General features: G+C 27.5%; 2 protein-coding genes and 1 long non-coding RNA gene across 8 annotated transcripts; 1 reads left to right on the top strand and 2 right to left on the bottom strand.

Moving 5' to 3' along the window:
- Window positions 1-6,670: 6,670 nt before the first annotated feature.
- On the bottom strand, window positions 6,671-7,615 carry LOC106791591. Its single transcript, XR_001382198.1, has 4 exons — window positions 7,518-7,615; window positions 7,378-7,441; window positions 6,954-7,228; window positions 6,671-6,861 (listed from the first exon to the last, which is right to left on the bottom strand). It is a non-coding gene; the product is annotated as an uncharacterized LOC106791591 (long non-coding RNA).
- A 21-nt stretch (window positions 7,616-7,636) lies between these two features.
- On the top strand, window positions 7,637-9,821 carry LOC106791590 (armadillo repeat-containing protein 1-like). 3 transcript variants are annotated; one of them, XM_014757313.1, is made up of 5 exons: window positions 7,637-7,947; window positions 8,275-8,461; window positions 8,543-8,875; window positions 8,948-9,157; window positions 9,240-9,821. In XM_014757313.1, the coding sequence occupies exons 2-5, from the start codon at window positions 8,360-8,362 to the stop codon at window positions 9,411-9,413; spliced, it is 819 nt and encodes a 272-aa protein (XP_014612799.1). In that variant the 5' UTR covers window positions 7,637-7,947; window positions 8,275-8,359; the 3' UTR covers window positions 9,414-9,821. The 3 variants fall into 3 exon arrangements, with proteins under 3 accessions (XP_014612799.1, XP_014612801.1, XP_014612798.1); XM_014757315.1 differs by having other exon boundaries at window positions 7,638-7,936; XM_014757312.1 differs by having other exon boundaries at window positions 7,806-8,175.
- Window positions 9,822-12,805: 2,984 nt separating this feature from the next.
- LOC106791581 (mitogen-activated protein kinase kinase kinase 13) lies at window positions 12,806-20,346 on the bottom strand. Of its 4 annotated transcripts, XM_014757298.1 has the most exons (12): window positions 19,883-20,346; window positions 18,236-18,399; window positions 16,545-16,816; window positions 16,184-16,370; window positions 15,869-16,060; window positions 15,361-15,787; window positions 15,035-15,261; window positions 14,605-14,932; window positions 14,048-14,448; window positions 13,706-13,924; window positions 13,414-13,609; window positions 12,807-13,280 (listed from the first exon to the last, which is right to left on the bottom strand). In XM_014757298.1, the coding sequence occupies exons 2-12, from the start codon at window positions 18,373-18,375 to the stop codon at window positions 13,158-13,160; spliced, it is 2,712 nt and encodes a 903-aa protein (XP_014612784.1). In that variant the 5' UTR covers window positions 18,376-18,399; window positions 19,883-20,346; the 3' UTR covers window positions 12,807-13,157. The 4 variants fall into 4 exon arrangements, with proteins under 4 accessions (XP_014612782.1, XP_014612785.1, XP_014612784.1 ...); XM_014757296.1 differs by lacking the exons at window positions 18,236-18,399; window positions 19,883-20,346 and adding an exon at window positions 17,554-17,856 and having other exon boundaries at window positions 12,806-13,280; window positions 13,706-13,921; XM_014757295.1 differs by lacking the exons at window positions 18,236-18,399; window positions 19,883-20,346 and adding an exon at window positions 17,554-17,854.
- Between the last annotated feature and the right edge of the window lie 269 nt (window positions 20,347-20,615).

Below are 20,615 nucleotides of genomic sequence, written 5' to 3'. Positions count from 1 at the left end.
AATTAACAATAAATTAGTTAAAAAAAATATAAAAATATATACATATATAAATAATCTAATAAATAATTAAAAATGTAAATAAAATAGAGACATATAAATAAATGTTTAAAATATGAATACGAGGACAGGTAGGGGGTGTGATGATATATTGTTTTGATGGAACGATCGTATGACAGATGACCTGGTGTCGTGGTGACCGAGAACTGGGATTTGCTTTAAATCCATCGATGCGAATCGATTGACTTTAAACGTCCACTACGGATTGCTTTTTCGTCTGTCTTCATGAATAAAAGAGAAGGCCTTCCTTCTCGCGAACGCTGACGTATTCTCACAAGTACCTAACATCTAGTACACCTAACTCATTCTTTTTATCTCTCTCACACTCTCTCTCTCACTCTCTTTTATTCTTTCTTTATTTTTCACTCACTATTTTCTCTTAGATATACTGAAAACGATTTCATTTCAGTCAGTAACCCTTTCTACAATCACAAAATCCCAAATCTTTCATTCTTTCAACCATGATAAAAGGATAATATCCTTCCATCTTTCTCTTTCTTTTTACTAATATCAATTTTTTTTTTTAAAATTCATTTTACCATTGCTTGACGATGAAATTGTTAAGTTGTTTTCTTTCCCTCCTCCCCCTTTATGTGTTTGTTTGTTTTTAATTATAATCGATCGGTATCTTTTAAGAAGATTTTTATTTAAATTGACTACTCGTGTTTAAAAAAAAAATATACGAATGGATATGGTCTGGAAGTATGCCAGGATTTGTCGATTAATATAAACGAATAGAAAGAAAATATTGAAAATATTTCCTTTTTTGTTTCGTTTAATTATTTCTAAACAAATATTATACTTCGTGTTGGTATGCATATTCTTTTTTTTTATAATAAAATATATTAAAGTATATTATAATAAAAATCTAACAGAGAAAGAGTAAGTTTCTATTAAAATTCAATCTTACTAAGACGATGAAAGATTTATCTTTATCGAAATAAAATCATTCTCAGTATAAAGTTTGTATAATATTATACATATACACAGATGTATATATATATATATATATAAAATACATTTTTCATATAATTGCGTACATAGATCGTAGATTAAAAACGAATCCTTCCTAGGAAATGTTATCCTGCGTAAATTTTCCTAAATAGTATGCAAATAAATTTAGTATAGTTACTACTTCGAGAACGTCGTTAGTTAATCTGTAACCTGGTATCAAATGATTAGCATTTTCTATGCAAAGATATCATCTGAAACAAAATATTATACTTGTTACATACGGAATATTAATGTATATATTACATTTTGATGTAAATTATAACATTTACATATGGATGTTAGATAGATAAGTGTATACATATATTATATATTAACACGCGTAATTTATCAACACTAATTAATTGTGTGAGTTTTAAAATGAAAATTATACAAATTTACTGATATATACAATTTTACATAAGTATCTTATATATGCGTGTGTGTGTGTGTGTTTGTTTATTGCATATAATATTTTATATTTATATGAATATTATTAATATAGATAATAATAAATTACATCCGAGGTGGTCAACAATGGATAAAAGATTCAAAGATTCAAAACAGGGTCAAAGAAAATAGACTGCGTCAGCAATTTCGGTTTCGTCGGTAGAAAAACATCGAGTTTCTTTTCGAAAATAAAAGCTCCAACTAGTAAACCTACTTAACGAATCATCTACCATCATTTTTTACTTGTATCGAAGAAGAGACATAGAAAAAAGAAACAAAAAATCTTATTTAACTTGACATAGGATCATAAAAATAATTCGTTTGAAAAATAGAAAAAACAATTGAAATATTATTATTCATTTGAACATTATACAAATAATATTGTGTTTTATTAATTGTAAATTAATGTGAAATACTCTCTTGACAAGATATATTCAATTTAAAATATGATTGTTAATATATATTTAATGTAGAAGATTAAATGTGAAAGAATGGTGAATTAAAAGAAGTAAATAGAAACTTTTTTTTAAAATTCTACACCATACAGAAGAAGAAGAAGAAGAAGCGTGTTTAATCGATATTAAGAAAACAATGAATAATAATGTGAGTTCGCCGTACGATAAGTATCGTACTTGCGTGTTTGCGTGAATTGTAATAATTCATAATGGCACAAAGTGGCACGGAATCTAATCTAAGGGTATAAACTGTAGCTCGGTGTATGTAAATTACGTGAAAAATTATCGGCAAAATGGCATTATCACGATGGTTAAACAAATTTTTAATTAAAATTGAATGAAACATATAAAAGGATTATGATGCTCTCTTTCATTTATTCGATCAATATTTTTAATTAATTTACTTAACTCACCAACTATATTTGGTTAAATAAATAATAGCTATATACGAATATTTGATTAAGTATAAATAATTATAAGCGTTAAAATCAAATATATAAAATATGTCACCGCCGTGATATTTTATATTTTATTCAAATATGGTGACCAAAAAAAAACAATTTTAAAATACTATTATACAAAATATTAATTAACATCATTTTCTATCACACATATGCGAATATTTTCATTATAAAATACTAAAAAATCATTATTATATTTTAAGATATCCTATAGGAAAATGTTTAAAACTACTGACCTGATAAATAACACCAGTGAAAATAAAAAAAAGTGTAAAAGTGTAATCAGAAAGAAGATAAGCAATTAAACGAAGGTAAATTATTGTCTATTTGGCTAACGAAACATCGTTAAGGGATCCACTAATTGCTGTTGTTAATAGGTTCAGGAAGTATCGAACGTTGAATTTGTAACAACAAGATCTCTCTCTCGGAACAATATTATTTCGGGAATAGGACCAGTTTGATACACGTATATATGTTACATACAAACACATGAACGTTTCTACAATTGATCCTACATAATATTTTGATATATATAATATAATAAAAATATATATTAATAAGTAAGAGATTCTATCTGTAAGATCTGATGTGTTAAGTGTGGTTGTCGTAGTTTTATGGTTTTATTTATTGTATATATATTTGTTTGTTTGTTATAATGGTTAGATAGTATTGCATATATGTAATGTAATATTATGTAAGAATTTTTGTTAAACGATTGTAAAGGGATTTTAAAGAAAAATAACCCCGTTTCACAAACGAATAAAAGGGAAAGTAATAAAGACAATGTAGGCATATGTGTTATGTACTTATGAATACATTGGAATGAATACGTAACGTAATAAGTAAAGTAAGTATATTGAAAGAAAATTCTCAAAGCGTTCACACAACGATCTTACTTCTCATATTATTACCATATTCCACTTGGGTGGTCATCGTTGGAAAACTTTTTCTCCCCTTTTGAAATAGCGAAAAGAAAGCTCGGGTTTTTCTTGTTCTCCTTCAGTGCATCTTACTGATTGGCAAGCATGGAATACAGAATCGTGTTCCGTTCTTCATCGAGAATACTGCTACTTACATTGCTACAATTTTCCTTCAGCAACATACCTTGGAATTTATTTTCAAGGCTATTCGCAATATTTTTACGTTATTACGTAACATACGAATCTATATTATACTACTCTACTACTTTTATCTTTTCCGAACCGTCAATAACACATTCTCCTATAGTTTTTTTTTATTTTTCCAATTTGTTTGGAAATATTTTAATATTTTTTTTATTTGTTTTTTATTCCTTTATTATTGTTACATATGGAAATATTTATATAATTTATTAGAATAATTAATATATTTATATAATTTATATAAATATATGTGTGTAAATATAATATATATATATATATATATATTTGTAAAATAATTCTATTCATAAGAATTTATATTTTAAATATATCCGTAAGCTCTATGATCTTTTATAGGTAGATACGTCTTGATAATCAATAGAAAAGCATATTGTGTATAATATATCGTATATGTACTCGTATATGTCGACAACAGAGAATTAATCGCATAAGTTTTTCCTTTTGTGTCCTGACAAAAGGGCCGATCAACGTTCCATCGATGTCATAATAAAATATTCCGTCCATATCATCGGTACGCGTTCAACGGTTAAACGAGATTAATACAGCGTTATATATATATATATATTTATATATATAAATTTCTTGATGCACACATTGCATATTGAAGACACGAATAAAGTATAAAATGAAAATCACTATTTCTCTGTCATGTATAATAGCGTTGACTACACACATGCATAACTTTCAATTCCTGCATACAATACATATCATATTTTATAAATATATGTATACATCATATATATAATGAATTAGGATGACTCTACAAAATGTAATTCTTTTATCGAGAGTAACATGGCGGATGCAATAAAAAAAAAAAAAAAAGGTGATAGAATTTTATTACATATATTCAACTTTCTTTTTTGTCATTCACTTCGATCTACCATAGACATAAATCTTGGAGAAAACGTAACTCGATGTCTACGAACGAATATATGACTCTATTTACGATCAGGAATAGATGGATGAATGAAGAAGAGAAAGAAACAAGGACGGGAAGAAAAATAGATTGGGACTATGTTAAAAATTGAATGTGTCAAACGTAACATTGAATTCTGTATAAGTAAATGTTAGGATATATCTATACAATTTTTTTGTATAATAATGTATTTCTATGCTTGTTTTTTTCCTCATTTCAAAGAAAAAAATATTAGATAAAATAATTCTCTTTGTTATATGTAAAAAAAAAAAAAAGGGCCAAGTATCAAATTGTAACTAATCATTTGGTCATGAATACAAATTTTATTTCTTTCTCTCATTCATCCTATATTGTTTTAAATTCCTTTTGATTAATTATATACACTATACAATATATATATGAAATAATTGATGATCATAAATAAATATCTGTTGAAATTCTGCTTACTCACAGAATAAATCTATTGTTGCTATATGTACAAACGATTTCGATACTTGCAAGCTTTGTTCATCAAAGCGTATAACTATTTACAGTTCGTATGTCGTTGATGTGTGCATACTGCATCATCCGTGCGGAAATTCATCGTACTTGGAAATTTACCGAGGGTACCGTCTTGACTTCTTCAAGTTCTCACGTGCGTGAACTTATATATTACACATACATTCTTCGAGAAAATTAATATTAAAAAATATATAATATATATAATCGAAATATTCGAGACAAATATGAAACAAACATTTCAAACAATTATTATTTTTCTTATATTCTTAATATAAGTTGCCACATTATACAAAATATTACTTCCCATTTAAGGATAAGCAGTTAATAACAAATCTTTCCCTAATTAAAAAAAACCATAAATGTAACAATATTTTTAACTTGAAATCGTATAAATTTAATTTGAAGATTTTTATTTTAAAATGTCCTGTTTGTGAAATCAAAATTTTGTATTTAATTTTATTGCGAATACTTGGTATGTATATATTTTTTTTCAAGATAATTTTTATCCTTTAGAGAATAGCTTATTTTAATCAATAGGAATCACTAATAACGAAATAATAAAGTATCGATTACATTGTTTTACTTGAAAACCGTTCTTCTCATCTCTCTTTCTATCTGTTGGAAACAGACATTTTTTATCAACGTCAAGTTGAAGGATTCATTAGTAAAGCTCCATGAATAGTACGAATCCTCGAGGATCTTCTTGAAGAGTGATTAAGAAAGATAGTTAAGTTACAATGAAAGCCCGATCAATGATAATGTCGAGTTGCGATAGAAAGAATATTAGAGCTCGTTTATTCACGTGTCTCATGTCAGCTGACAATTCCGATTGTTCCTCAAGATTACAAATGACTTCTTTTTTATTTTTCTTTCTTTTTCTCTACTCTAATAACTGAATTAAACGCATATTCAATTAGAATTAAATTAAATTTTTTATTATTTTTTTCTCGAGTTAGTGACATAATTGTTAATATTTTTGAAAATGATATAATACCAATATTTTTAAACTAAAAATAACAACATTATTATATTACTTAATATATATGTAATAGCATGGTATAGTATTTTTGAGTTGACTAATAAACAAACATAATTTAGTATTTTTTATATAAACAATACTGATATATTATTTTCTAAAAATAATTTACATTATTAACAATCCAAATTCAATCGAATTTTTATAAATTATTTGTACATATAACATCGTGATCGTATATATTTTTGTTTAGTTTTAAAAATATTAAAGAAAATAAATAAATAACATATGGCAAAAAAAGGAGAATATTTGTTCGACCCTGTGGTGCGTTTCTTGCGATTGACGACGATATCCACCCTGTATCGACCCAGCAACGCCCACCCCAAAGAACAGCTCCCACCATGAACAACCAACCTATCTACTATACCAGCAACTCCTACAATTTCATCCAAAAATCTAAACGCAATGCGACGCACCGCATACGGATGACCCTCTTCTCAATAAAACTTTGATGGCTTTTTGAAAAACTGCCTTTCTAAAGATCGTAAAAGTCCACTTGTTTCTTCATTGATTATTTATATTAGAAAAATTTGTTATTTCATAATATATTGAATTTTAATATTTTGTGGGAAGACCCATACATAAAATACAATACCAAAATTTTGTTGAGAAATATTGTGGAAAATAAAAATAAATAATTTACTTCTCTATACACGAAAATAAAATAATTTATATAAAGAAATAGTTTGATATACGTATATTGTTATATATTAGAATAAAAATTTAACAAAATTCTGACCTTAATTTCATTGTATAAAATAATATCTAAATTGTTATCATAAAATTAGATCTACTTTTTTCAGGAATCATTTTAAACGATATAACAAATTATTTCTATGTATAAAAATACGAGAATCTGTAAACGAAAATAGTATAAATATGCGTTATGTTATAAATAAATAGATAATAAAATAAAAATGTATTATTGTTGTTATTCCTCTTACTTACAATCACAAGTAGAAGTGAACATATTCTTATTGAATAAATAATTAATGAAGACTCCCCTCGCGCGTTCTGGTAAAAGTTTTTACACAGAAAATACGCGGGCACAAATCGATCGTCTAAAACTCATCAATTATTGCAACAAAACGCATACTTTATCGAGAAAATAAAGGGAACTTTCACATATGGCAGGAGTTCAAGAAAACTACCGCGAAAAAATCGCGCCAATTATGAAACGATGGCGTCATCTGGTATCTCTATTAGGAACTTATGCTAGAGATCTGCATAAATTTAAATAATTATTAAAACAATATTAATTATATAAAATCATAAATATAGTATAATATATAAATTTTGCTACTCTTGTTTTCTTCCTATTTTTAATATAATAAGCCACAATTAATTACAAATAATACAAATATATTTGTACCTAACATGTGTCCAAATTTTAAACGCCGCATTTTACAATTTGTTTGTTTTCTTCTTCTAGGTATCTGTAAAAATTCAAATAATTAGTAAAACAATATTAATTATTAAATACTTAATGCACTACAGTACAAATTTTATTACATATATATTCTTTCTCTCGTTAATAAGTGAAAATCATTAAAAAGAAATAGCAAAAAAATTTATGCACACTGCCAAAATGTAGACGCCATATTAACTACTACTTGATACAGAAATAAATCAAGTTAAATCCTTTTATTTTAATTTTCTTCAATAATCACATTTGTGTCTTCCATTTTTATTTATTTAATTTAATTTCTTCCTTATCACATATATGATTATTTGTCTATAAATATTCTGACTTTTTAATTCGATTTTTTAATGTTTTATATTATCTGTACATACAAAAGTGATTCTAAACTTTCTTTTTTCACCAGATCTTTAGAAGTTGACAAAGCTATATGAATGATTGCCTCACAGCTGTAAAAATCAAAGGGGAAAGCATGTTTGGCACTGAAAATCAACTCTCGTGTATTTTAACAGTAAATAGAAAGTAAATATATTCATTTTAAACATTATTCTTTTTTTTTTTTTAACCTTGTTTAATTGTGATACAATTTTTAAACAATCGATTTCATTTATCTATATTTAAAAATACATACTCGAATGATTTGATCATCTCCTTCAACATCAACAACAACAACAACAACATAATAAACGTTTCATTTCCACTGTATTTTTACAAGACACGTTATGTTTCATTTTAATCGTGATTAAAAGTGTAAGTTGTTGATATCGTGAGATATATCTATAGTGTACTATAACATGAGATCTATTGAGTGAAAATAAAAGGAAATAACTAATTTCTGATCAATTTCAGAAGATTGAATGTTCTCAATCATTAAGTTTCATTACTGCGATCCACGGGTTTCCAAAATAATTCCCGTTTACGTTACGTGTACAAAATGGAAACGGAAGAATATGATAATCCTAAGGAAATAAGAGCAACTTTAGAAACATATAAAAAATTAGCTAATGATTTTTCTAACCATGACACTATCTTAAAGGTAAAAAACGATGTCATATTATTGTTTTATCTATAACTTAATACATAAATACAATGTTATAATATATTTTGATTATTACAGGATAAAACAGTCTTGTCCTATGTAGCTTATATTCTTGAAGTACCTTACTTAGATATTATCAATCTCTCATTAGATATATTAGAATTGTTTATTAAAAATACTGATAATTATGTACACATAACCTCTACCTTTGGAATAAGAGAAGCCTTAGACACCGTTGTAAACAGATTTTTATTGAGCGAACCAGATATATCTAAAAGAGCTCAACATTTAAAAGATAATATTGAACGCATGAAACCACCAATATATAATTTACGCAGTAGGTGCAGAATCATTGAACGAAAGAAATTGAAAACTCATGTAATCGTATTACATGTACAAGGCTTATTACCAGTAAGATTTTGTTTTTCTCTTTAATAAAAGTTATCTACAATTAACGATTTTGATGATTAATATATTTAATAGGAGACTCGATCTGAACTGGAATCAACGTTGATCAAAGTTGAGGGATTGATATCTCTTGTGATAGATGTAGAACATCAACGTGTTACCATGCGTACATTAAACAATGTTAATGCTACACATATTGCTGATGTTATACAAGAACGTTTAGAAAATATGGAAGCGTGGCTAGTTACTAAAAATAAATTCAATCAAGAATTTTTAGTTAGATTGGTAATGTTCTTTCCTTTTGTCTTTTCTATTTCACATATCCGTAAGAAGATTAAACAAAATTAATGAAAATTCTTTGTCTCAGACCCATAAAGAAGACACAGATGATATTGAAAATATGCCAGAATATTTACCGGAAGAAGAAGAACAAGAAGATGAGAAAGAAGGAGTCGTATCTTTATTTAGTGGTTTAAGACAAAGTGCTTCATCTTTGTACAAATCTACGACAGAATTTCTTCATAATTCATTTTATTGGTAAATCCCCATTATCGATAAATTAATCGACAATTCTCTCTAATCATGCAATGTTCTCTAAATAAGAACATATTAATCAATGAATCTTTTCATTTATATAACTAAAAAACAAGACTTTAAATCAATAGTTATTATTTATTATTAATCTTAATATTACTATTATGGATGTATTTTTCCTCTTTTAATAGTTTTGGTCTCTTTATAAGGGTATAGCACGTTACACAAAATATTTTTAAGGGTAACGAAAAATCTCATGCATGTACCTATTTACCAGAGTTCATATTTGAACTACATTGTACATAATAACTCGAAGTATCTCGAATTTTTCTTAAAAAGGAAAAAAAAAAAACAAGAAAAATGTGTGCTATTGTAAGTTACAACATAGAATTATATGTGATCGAAGACCATTGAATCTTTTAGGCATTTACTTATTTACTTATTTATGCTGCATACTTCTTTAATATATATTATACATTAGTGCGTTAATCATTGATTTTATTTGACCAGTTTTAAACATAAATGAAATTTTTATGTTTAAAAAGCCTACATGTATCTCTGTTAAATGTTATAAAAATAATTCCTAAGAGAGTGGATATTATGAATAATAAAAAACAAAATGTGTTATTTAAAATAAAATATAACGATGCATTGTTCGATAATATTATATATTCTCGTTTACTTTTTTTTTCTTTCTTTTTAAATTAAAATATTATAAATTTCCCTTGGTATTAAACTGAGACAATGACCAATAATACTATGATTATTTAACAGAATAATTAACTGCTTAATTCAAACTATTTTTTATATAAATATGTAAAAGATATTTTAAATATTTTGATTTTTCAAATACTCATTGCAATATCCTAAGCTAATATGTATGATATCTACCACATATATATACCATAAAGTACCATGTAGTGAAATATTTAAATGTTCAAATAAATATTTAATATTAAATAAAATAATAATACTAATTAAAATCAGATAGAAATAAGTCAGATGCGTTAGGCCGTATTAATGAAGTTTATTATACATAACATGAAATTTATGTGTAGCATTTCTATTATCAAAGAATAATAGACTTTAATCAAATAATTAGCTGCCAATGCATGGGAAGGGATAATGTACACAATAACATGTATGTAGCTATTAGCATAAATATGTTGAATACAACATATATATATATAATTCTTATAGAAATGAATACTTCTCTCTCTACACACTTTATAAATCACTTATTTGTTTGTTTTTTTCTTTCTTTCTTTCTTTCTTTCTTTAATCAAGTGAGCACATCAATACATTTTGCCTATAATCTTAAAATTACTATTATTTTGTAAATCTACATTGTATTGTCCATATTTACAGACATATATTATAATAATAATTGTCATTAAGGCAATCTGAGTTTCAAAGCAGGTACAATAGATGTGAATGCGAAATATTTTACGTTGTAAAATATAAAGTTAACTTTTTCTAATTCTCTCTTTCTCTCTCTCTCTCTTTCTATTTATTTTACAGTCAAACGCGTATAAGAGAGCTGCATAATAGTTTCATTGCTTGTAATTTGACTGAATGAGTATATCGTCAGAATATAATTAAATGCTATCGTCCAAAAGTTTATTCTTTTTTGTTTTTTTTTTTTCTTTCTTTCTTTTTATTATTTCTCAAACTCAGATTATGACTTTTTATAATATTTTATATATATAAAATGATTGATTTTCTTTAAAAATGATAAGCTAGTCTAAAAAATGATGAACTTTCATTGTATATTTCGCGCTAATGATGATGATGATGGTGATAATGATGATGACTACGATGATTATTTAACGACTAAAAATTAGGAAAAAAAATTCATGAATTATTTTGTCTGCTTTGGAAAACAGAATGAGTATAAACAATTAAGTACAATGTATGTATGTATGTGTGTATGTATATATATATATATGTATTTAGTATTCAATATGTCACCTGCGCGCTATATCTTTAAATGACAACTGTACATACATATTGCTTTTTATCAGCTCTTATTTATTCTCTCTTTTTATATATTCAGCTTTTTTTTTTTAAATTTAATTTTTAATATTGGTGTTTTTTTAACTTTAGAATTACGTAAGAACGTATATTTAGATCCTCGATTATCCAAAACAACTATAGAGGATTTATTTCCTTCAAATCTTTTTTTTTTTTTGGATAATCAAATTCAACGACAACATTCAATTTTTTGTCAATCATTAGTATAAAAAAAAAATTATTATATCTGTGTATATATATATATATATATATATACGAATATTTAATCCTAAATTAGAAATAATATATTATTATAAGTTCATTTATATATATAAATTTGTTTATTAAATTTGAGATTTAATATTTCGAATAATCAAAATTCTATTAGATGCCATACTATGTTTCAGGAATTATTTTGAAAGTCTATACTTTATATATATATATATAATAAATATATATGTATACGTATTTAAACGTAGCAACTATCTTTTCGAATTCATATAAATTGACGTGTTTTATACAAATGGCCATCAATATTTCTTATGTCGCATTTAAATTATCTAATTATTGTTTAATATTTTCCTTTATCGTTTATTCGTGAAAAATACTTTCATTAATCTGTTTTTGTTTTGTTTTTGTTTTTTATATAAAGCCAAACCCCTGCTCCTATGCAAAATATTTTCAACGCACTATTATTTAATCTAATTTTATTTCTTTTGCGTATGCACTATTATTTCATAATGTAATTGTAATATATATTGTTCTAAATAGTTCATACAAAATAAATTCATTAAACCCATTATATGAATTACTGGAATGATTTCAATTTGTTAATGCACTCAGATATTTGTACAGGATATATTATTATCCAAAGTCTTATCGCATTGTACCATTACTGATTACGACTTACCAAAGACAATGTTTATACAATGTTTATTTGGTATTGTTAAAGGAGGGGAAACTATTTTTATAATCGTATTTTCATACACATCGGTTGAACTTACATCATAAAATAATTCCCATGTCGTTCACAAAGATACAATCATCTTTAAACGTTACATAACACAAAGGAACTATAAACGAAAAAAATAATAATAATAATAATAAAGGAAAATGAGATGCCTTTTTATGGAACAAAATGAATTGACAATCGATTTGCAAAAAAGTACATTGTTAACGTGTTCAAATCAATGCACAAATAAATACATTTCTACATATGATCATAATCACAAAAGAAATGCGTCAAATATATTACATTATTAAACAAATACACATAGCTTTGATGAGTTATTCATTATATTGTACAAAATGAATTGAACCAGTTAAACTTGCTAACTTAATGTTTTTTATTAAAAAATTTAGCAAATCTAGTAAAATTTAATAAAAATTTTAAATTCCTGTCCTGATATCATTTTCTATTTTTTTTTATATGTATAATTTGTTATTCCTATTTTAATAAGATGTCTTCTTATTTTTCTTTAGTATGATCTAAATATGTACGATCTAGATACATACATATATCTGAAGATTTATGATTTAATTTAACTTAGAAATTATGCATGGCGAATACAATCTAAGAAATACCCTGAAATAGACAAGCATCTGCAATACGTAATATAAGCTGTACAAAATAAGAATACATGAAACATGATTACTTAAATAATGATCAATATTGCAGGTGACATTTTAATATTAGAAATCATTTTTAAATAAAATTTAAAAATGATGCTAATACGAACTATACGTTACTTTTCAACCTCATTATATTAGTATTGTTTGGTTGAGATGCAATAGTAATCTCACTGACTTCATCTGTTTCCGACTGACTCGAAGAATCCGTACCATCATGTATTCCTTTTCTCTGAATAATATAATTAAGTAATATACATACATATATATATATATATTTTAATGTAAAAATATTTTAAATTTAGTTAAATTAATAATGTTAAATATAGTTATTAATGTGTCATAATAAAATAAATAAAATATACCTTTTGTGAATGATGAATATTGCGAAGGACCCTTTGAACATCGGGATTACTTTCTAATGTAGAGGATTGACTGGACGGAGGGTGTGAATATTCTGAAGTATTCTCCTCGTCAGAGGCCAATACTCCTTCTATTCTAAGGGTTGCTTGCTTAAATCTTCTTAATCTAGAGCCTGGGCCAATCGGCCTTCTTGCAATACTATAAATATGTAGAAACATATTTGTATTTACTTTGATATCGTACATATTTAGTATTATCTAAAAGAGTATATAATTGATTTAAAAATAAATATACCTTCTACGTCTAAGAGAAAAATTATAACTATAATTAGGGTCTTCTCCTTCTTCGTCCGACCAACTTTCGTCACAAGCATCATCTTCGTGATTGCATAGAGTATTTACAAATTCCGAACATGATCTCATTCTATTCTCAGATTGTTCCTGTGATATATTTAAAGTACTCGCAACAGAACAATAGTTCACTGGCAGTTTCGTAGTCTCGTCTTTACCTCTACTGAAAAAAAAAAAAACATTCATATATAATAAATAAAATTAAAAATCAATACTAAAGCAACCCTGTCACGAGCTGGATACTCAACAACAAATCAGATAATAGTAATAAATGTGATTAAAATACCTGTGTGATTTTATTACTTCATCACAATTCCCATTATCTATGGGTGAAATAAGACGATTAGCATTTATAATTTCTGTTACTTTTCTTCCGAGAGTCTCAAGATTATCATCGTCACTGCAATCTGCCAATCGTTCGTTTCCATTCGTATTATTTTCTTGCTCATGGTCTGGACTAGAACAAGAACTAGACTGCATTTTACAATGAGTTTCACATAATATTGGATTCCCATTGAAATATTCCATAGAGTTTTCAACCATGGGTGATTTTTTATCGGTACCATCTATTGAAAATTTTTCTGAACAATCTATTGAGTTTTTAATCGAATTCACTAAATTTCCACTCATATCCGTCATATCTGTTTGAGTCTGATTATCAACGAGTCTTGCCATTATTTCATTGCTCTAAAATAAATGATACACACCTTCACTAATCCTATATTATGACACTCTCTATATATTTTTTTTTTGTTTTCAAATATAATAGAATTATTTTAACAGTTGACATGTTAATATATACATTTATATAATGAAAATGATTAATTTTTAAATTACGTTTACCTTTCTTTCACGAAGAGGACTCGACTTAGGACTACAACTGGCTCCACAACCAGATCCCACTCTTCGATGTCTATATTTCCATTGTTTAAAATTATTAATATTTGATGCTAGTACAGTTTCTGGTTGATTGGCTTCATTCAACTGCGTAAGAGTAGTTACTTTAGGAGGATTTATTGGGTAATCAACAGGAGATGATGGAGTTGTAGGAGTTGAAGAGGTTGAAAATTGTATTGTTGGATTTCTTCTACGATATAATCTTTCCTGTGCTTTCAAAAGTGGATGTACTATACGTTTTTTGCATTGTTTATATCCCGATTGTTGTTCTCTTCTACAAATGCATAATATAAAAAAAAAAAAAGAAAAATAAAAAATGTTCGAATAACTAAACGTTAAATTGTCTGTAAATATAATGATTGTTAATATATCTCACTTTATTACGTCTCGTTCACGCTGTTCCAGTTGCAATAATACAGCGCTTAGTTCTAAATAAAGATTATTAGTACGTTCGAGTTTACGTTCATAATGTTCTCTTATATCCTGAGCATGCCTTAATTCATCTTCTCTTCGCCTAATTAGATCAGCTTCAAATCGAGGACTACTAGAGCTATTCGATTGCATTTGTTTCATATGGACTCTTATTTCTTTTTTCCAAGATAGCTAGACATTATATAAAAAGACATTTATATTTAATTACATAAAAAAAAAAAAAAAAAACATAAATGTTAATAATATATTTAAGATGTTAATTTTATTTACTTGAGTTTTAAAATATTCATCAGATTTTGTACAAAGCACTTCCACAGCTGCGATTCCAAGATGAATTTCAATATGTTTAAAGGAAGGCCTGTTACGAGGTTTAGCAGCCCAACATTGTTTAACTAATAATCTATATCCTTCTGGACAACTTGCTGGAATAGGTAAATGAAGAGAGTTGTTTCCTACGCCCCAAATAATAGCCGATGAATCAACATCTTTGTAAGGTACTTCTCCGCTTAATAATTCCCAAAGTACAACGCCATAGGACCATATATCGACTTTTTCAGAACAAGGTTCATTTCTAATTATTTCTGGAGCCATCCATGCAACCGTTCCAGCGAAACTCATTCTGGTACTAATTTCATTCCATTCTCTGCTTGTTCCAAAATCACTTATTTTCACTACCTCACCTTGGCCAATTAAAACACTATAACGTATAATATATTATTAAGAATATATCAAAATATAAAAGATACAATGTTAAGAGAATTTAATAGACAAATTTTACTTTGGACTTTTGAGATCTCGATGAATAATTTTATGCGAATGAAGATAAGCCATCCCTGCTGCAATTTGTTTTGACCAAGATACTAATCTTGGAGGAGGGACTGGTTCCCCATCCCTTAATAAATCGTATAAAGGTCCATATGGGCAATACTCCATAATTATACAATAGCATGGCGCTTGTGTACACACTCCCCTAAAAAATATTATACGTTGAAAAGATATTCAAAGATCTATATAAAAAATAATTTTAATTATCACATATAATAAACAAAAGTATTTCTTATTTTTTTTTTTTTTTTTTAATGAATAAACTTACTTAAATTGTACTATATTCGGATGATTTAATTTTCGTAAATGCCGTATATCAGTCTCACGTGGTTCCCTTACTTTCTTAACAGCTACTACCTCTTTGTTCAATTTTCCACTAAAAACTGCACCCTGAGCTCCAGAACCTAACCATTTGAGTTCGCTAATAGATTCAAATGGTATTTCCCAATCATCAGCTAGAAAAAAAAAAGAACATTTAACTTATAATGATAAAAAATTAATTATATTAAATAAGCTATAATATTCCATATCCAATGCATATGTATTCGTATAAAAATAAATGTGTTACATAAACATAGGTCATTTAAAGCTTCATTACAAAGTTGTGACACAAGTTTCTTGTTACTAACTTTGGTGTCCTTTAATTTTTTCATTAACAGCAGCCTTAGATAGCATAGTCCAAACAGGTCGCATACATCCTAATATTCCTTCGACCCAGCTTGATCTTTGAGCATCTAAGGTAACAGATCCTGAAGTACATTTAGTTGCGAATTCGCTGCTATTACTGTTGCTATCCAAATTCGTTTGATTGCTGTCGTTTATTTGAATTTTTGTATCATTAATTATTGGACCTCCTGCGATTCCGCTTAGTTGACCCAACTCTTCTTGAATACATAGCATGCTAAATAAAACGTAAACATAAACAATTAATAGTCATCAGAATAAAATATTATTATTCCAAACGCCTACAATCTATGAAATGAGATACTATTGTTTTCAATCAATAAAAAATAAACTCTAACAACAGAGAATGCACAGATGAGAGAATTCTAGGAATACAATTTTTAAAAGATTTTAATTGTACATACCATCTTATATATACTCGTTTACGCACGTCACGTTTATCGTGACGTCGTCATACAAATCGCGTGCACGTACTGTGTAGTACTCATGCACGAGACACTCTCTCTCTCTCTCTTTCTCTCTTATACGCAACGAATAATAGTCATTAAATAATACCACCACATTTTATAAATGAATCGTAAAATAAGAAAATAATTCAATCATATATATCATATGAATTATTTCATTTCAATCAAAAAGTATCTGAAGAGATATAGAAAAAAATAAACAACAAATAAACTATCTCAACGAACTTTCTTGTCATATCAAAAGATACGGTAGGATTTTTTTAACAGTGCTTATCTGATGTATCACCGCCGTGTTTTGTAGTACGTGTAGGTTAATTTGTAAAACGTGTAAAACTTTATTTCATTTTCATTCGATAATTATAAATATCGTTGGGATTGGAATTATGTTGTTAAATACATGTTTCGAAAATTGTTAATTGTCATAAACAAGGAATGATTGATTTTCGAGCTCGTACAATATACTGTCAAAATTTATTCTCGAGCTCACCTCTTTGTATCAACGTTCTTAGGTACATCGGCTGAGGTTACTACGTCAGGCTGTACTTGCACTTTCTTGGAAAAAAACCGCGCGATACCCATCGTGTTATTCGTGATACGTGCATCAATAAGAATAACCTTATTATTTTTTTTATTTCGAATTAAAATAAAACCTTGCGATTTTTTTCTCTCCACGCACTCGACGAAAGGAATGTAGATACGGCCGAGATAATATGTACGAAATAATGTATATACAAGATTAACGCCATATACACACAAACACGACAAATCGTAAAATACACCAACCATAATCTCCCGATAGAGGGCTAATATACATTATATATATCTCTCTCTCTCTCTCTCTCTCTCTCTATTACATATACGTGCACATACATAATTAAGTTTGATTTACAATTAATCACGTGACACTGTTTATTAGATTTGAGATGCGCGCGAAAATTTAAAAAATAATTAATTTGATTTACAAGAAAAAAAAAGTGCATTACTTATTTTAATATTTAGTTTTATTTGTAAAAAAATAATATTAAACGATATTAAAAATATGTATGAGATGATCATGTAAATTATAAGAGAAAGAAATAATAAAGTATTCTTTATAAAATTATCATGCCAATTATTTCCTTCGCTTTACACCTTGATCAATATTAAAAAATGTAATTGACTTTTCTCACCTATTCGTAAATATGTGTGTCTCTGGATGAGATGCGGATAAGATGACTTGGCTCACTTCAGATGAAGTGACCGGTTCCTGAGACCCAAGATTTAACATCCCAGGTTGGGATAATTTCTCAGTTTCAGCTGGAGTATGCATTGTTTGCGAATTGTTATTCTAATCCTGAAAAAAAAAATTACATTAAGACAACAGCAAAAAATTCAAATTATTATTCTGATTAATGGAAAACATTTAAAACAATTTAAATGTATGATTGATGTTCCTTTAAACTTTTCTTTTGATATTTGCAACTATTATAATTTTCTTTACAAATGATTATAAAATATGTATACACACCACAATTTTTTATAAAAATAACATAATTTACATAAACATTTTTATCAATTTATAATATTTACGTATTTATATATTTTTATATTGATATTTTTTTCTTTAAATGCATCTGCATTTGCAGAAAACATGTTTTTATCAAATAACATAATGTATCACAATTCTATTCTACATCCATGCATTGAAATCACTCGATAAGGCTGGTGATCGCAATGCAAAGCCTACTCGTCAAATTTAATCACGTCAAACCCAACCCCAAGACCTTATTTCTATTATTACGCTATATAAAACCGTTCATCTTTTTATTATTAATCGCCAATTTGATTTAAACTATGACAAAAATAAGCCAGGCGATACAAAAATAAATGACTATTTATAAGTTTATCATGAAAAATCATCATAAGAATTCACAACCCTTCAAATTTTCCTTTGTTGTGTATTTAATGTCGGCCATTTCGAAATAGTCTTGAATTTCGATCTATGAGATATCGATCCACCAATCAACTATAAAATCGATTGTGAAAAACTACTGTAAACTCCGATAGAATGATATTTAAAAAATGTAAATCTTTTATTTTTCTCATTTTTTTGTTTATAAAATAATATCTATAAAAACTGAATGAAAGAAGGATTGTTATAAAACTGAATTGCAATCGAACGATTAGGAAAACTGGATTTAAAGAGAACGAATACGACGCGACAACAATATAAACAAAATGGATCATGCCTGTCCAATTTTTCTAATACGTAATAACAGGAAAAAGTAAAAAGTAAAAAAAGTAAAAAAAAACTAATACATATGCATAATTTTTCGGATAAGATAATAATCTACAAAAATGGAAAACAAACCAAAATAAAATAAAATACGTTGGGGAAGGTTGAACGCGTAACCTGGTCAAGGTATATTCAAAGAATGAAAAACATTGGCATCGCATGGCATCGACCCCTTCCGACTACCGAACGACTTACGATGGACGAATCAGCGGTCTCGTGGGAGGGCAAAAAATAAAGGAAAGAAATAAGGGGATAAAGAGAGAGAGAGAGAGAAAAGGAGAAAAAAAGAAAAAAGAAAAAGGAGAAAAAGAAGAAAGAAAGGGGAACGCGTTGAGAGAGTGAGAGCGCAAGCGGGTACGCGCGCGCAAGTGTGGTGTCTCTCTGTGCGTGTGACGGGGACGCTTGCTTTATCGATTCGACGACAAGTTTAATGTCCAATCCATCCCTTTCTTTTTTTTATATTCTCTCTTTGTTTCTCTCTCATTTTCTCTCTCTCTCTCTCTCTCTCTCTTTTTATTTCTTTTTGTATATTATTCTTTACCTGTACAAACAGCACTTCTCTCTCTTCTACCCGAGATAATAATAATATTCCTTTATTCATTTTATGAATCGCTTTTTTATCAACGTCCCAATGATAGACGTTGTTTTTGCGATCCATTACGATTTATGTTAGGATCCTTCAACAGCAACAACGGCAGCAGCAGCAGACATTCGTTGTCCTGTTTTTCCCTTTGTATCCTTGTCCCTTGTTTCTTTGAGGAATTTCTCTACTTCTTTCTAACCTTCGTAATACTATACGAAGAACACACTTATCTTCGAATATCTAGACTTCTTCATCCTGAATTAACACTAATCACACACAATCATATCAAAAACTTTGATTGAACTAATAGAATTATTATTATTTCTGTTGACAGTCATTAAAGACACGCGCCATGAAAATCTCGACGCTACGACGGACGAAGCGCGACGCATACGCGTCCAACCAGTACTGAACAAAATGGCGCGATTATTTTACATTCATTTGACACTAGACTGCGCCACTTGTCATTAGTAATTACAACTCTTTGTTACAACGTTATTCCAAGTATTTCAAAATACACGTTTACATTAATGCGACATATTTATTGTTGTTTCTTTCTCATTGGTTAATTATGCATTATTATTATTATTATAATTATTCAATTTTATTACAATTTTTTATAACATTTTGAATTAATTTTAAATTTTTTCTTCAATCATCTCGATATAAATGACATTTTTATGACGTATTA

Source organism: Polistes canadensis, unplaced genomic scaffold (assembly GCF_001313835.1).
Source record: "Polistes canadensis isolate GaletaPanama2010 unplaced genomic scaffold, ASM131383v1 scaffold_321, whole genome shotgun sequence".
Taxonomy (NCBI): domain Eukaryota; kingdom Metazoa; phylum Arthropoda; class Insecta; order Hymenoptera; family Vespidae; genus Polistes; species Polistes canadensis.
The sequence above is the reverse complement of the archived record's forward strand: the minus strand, read 5'-3'. Positions and strand labels throughout refer to the sequence as shown.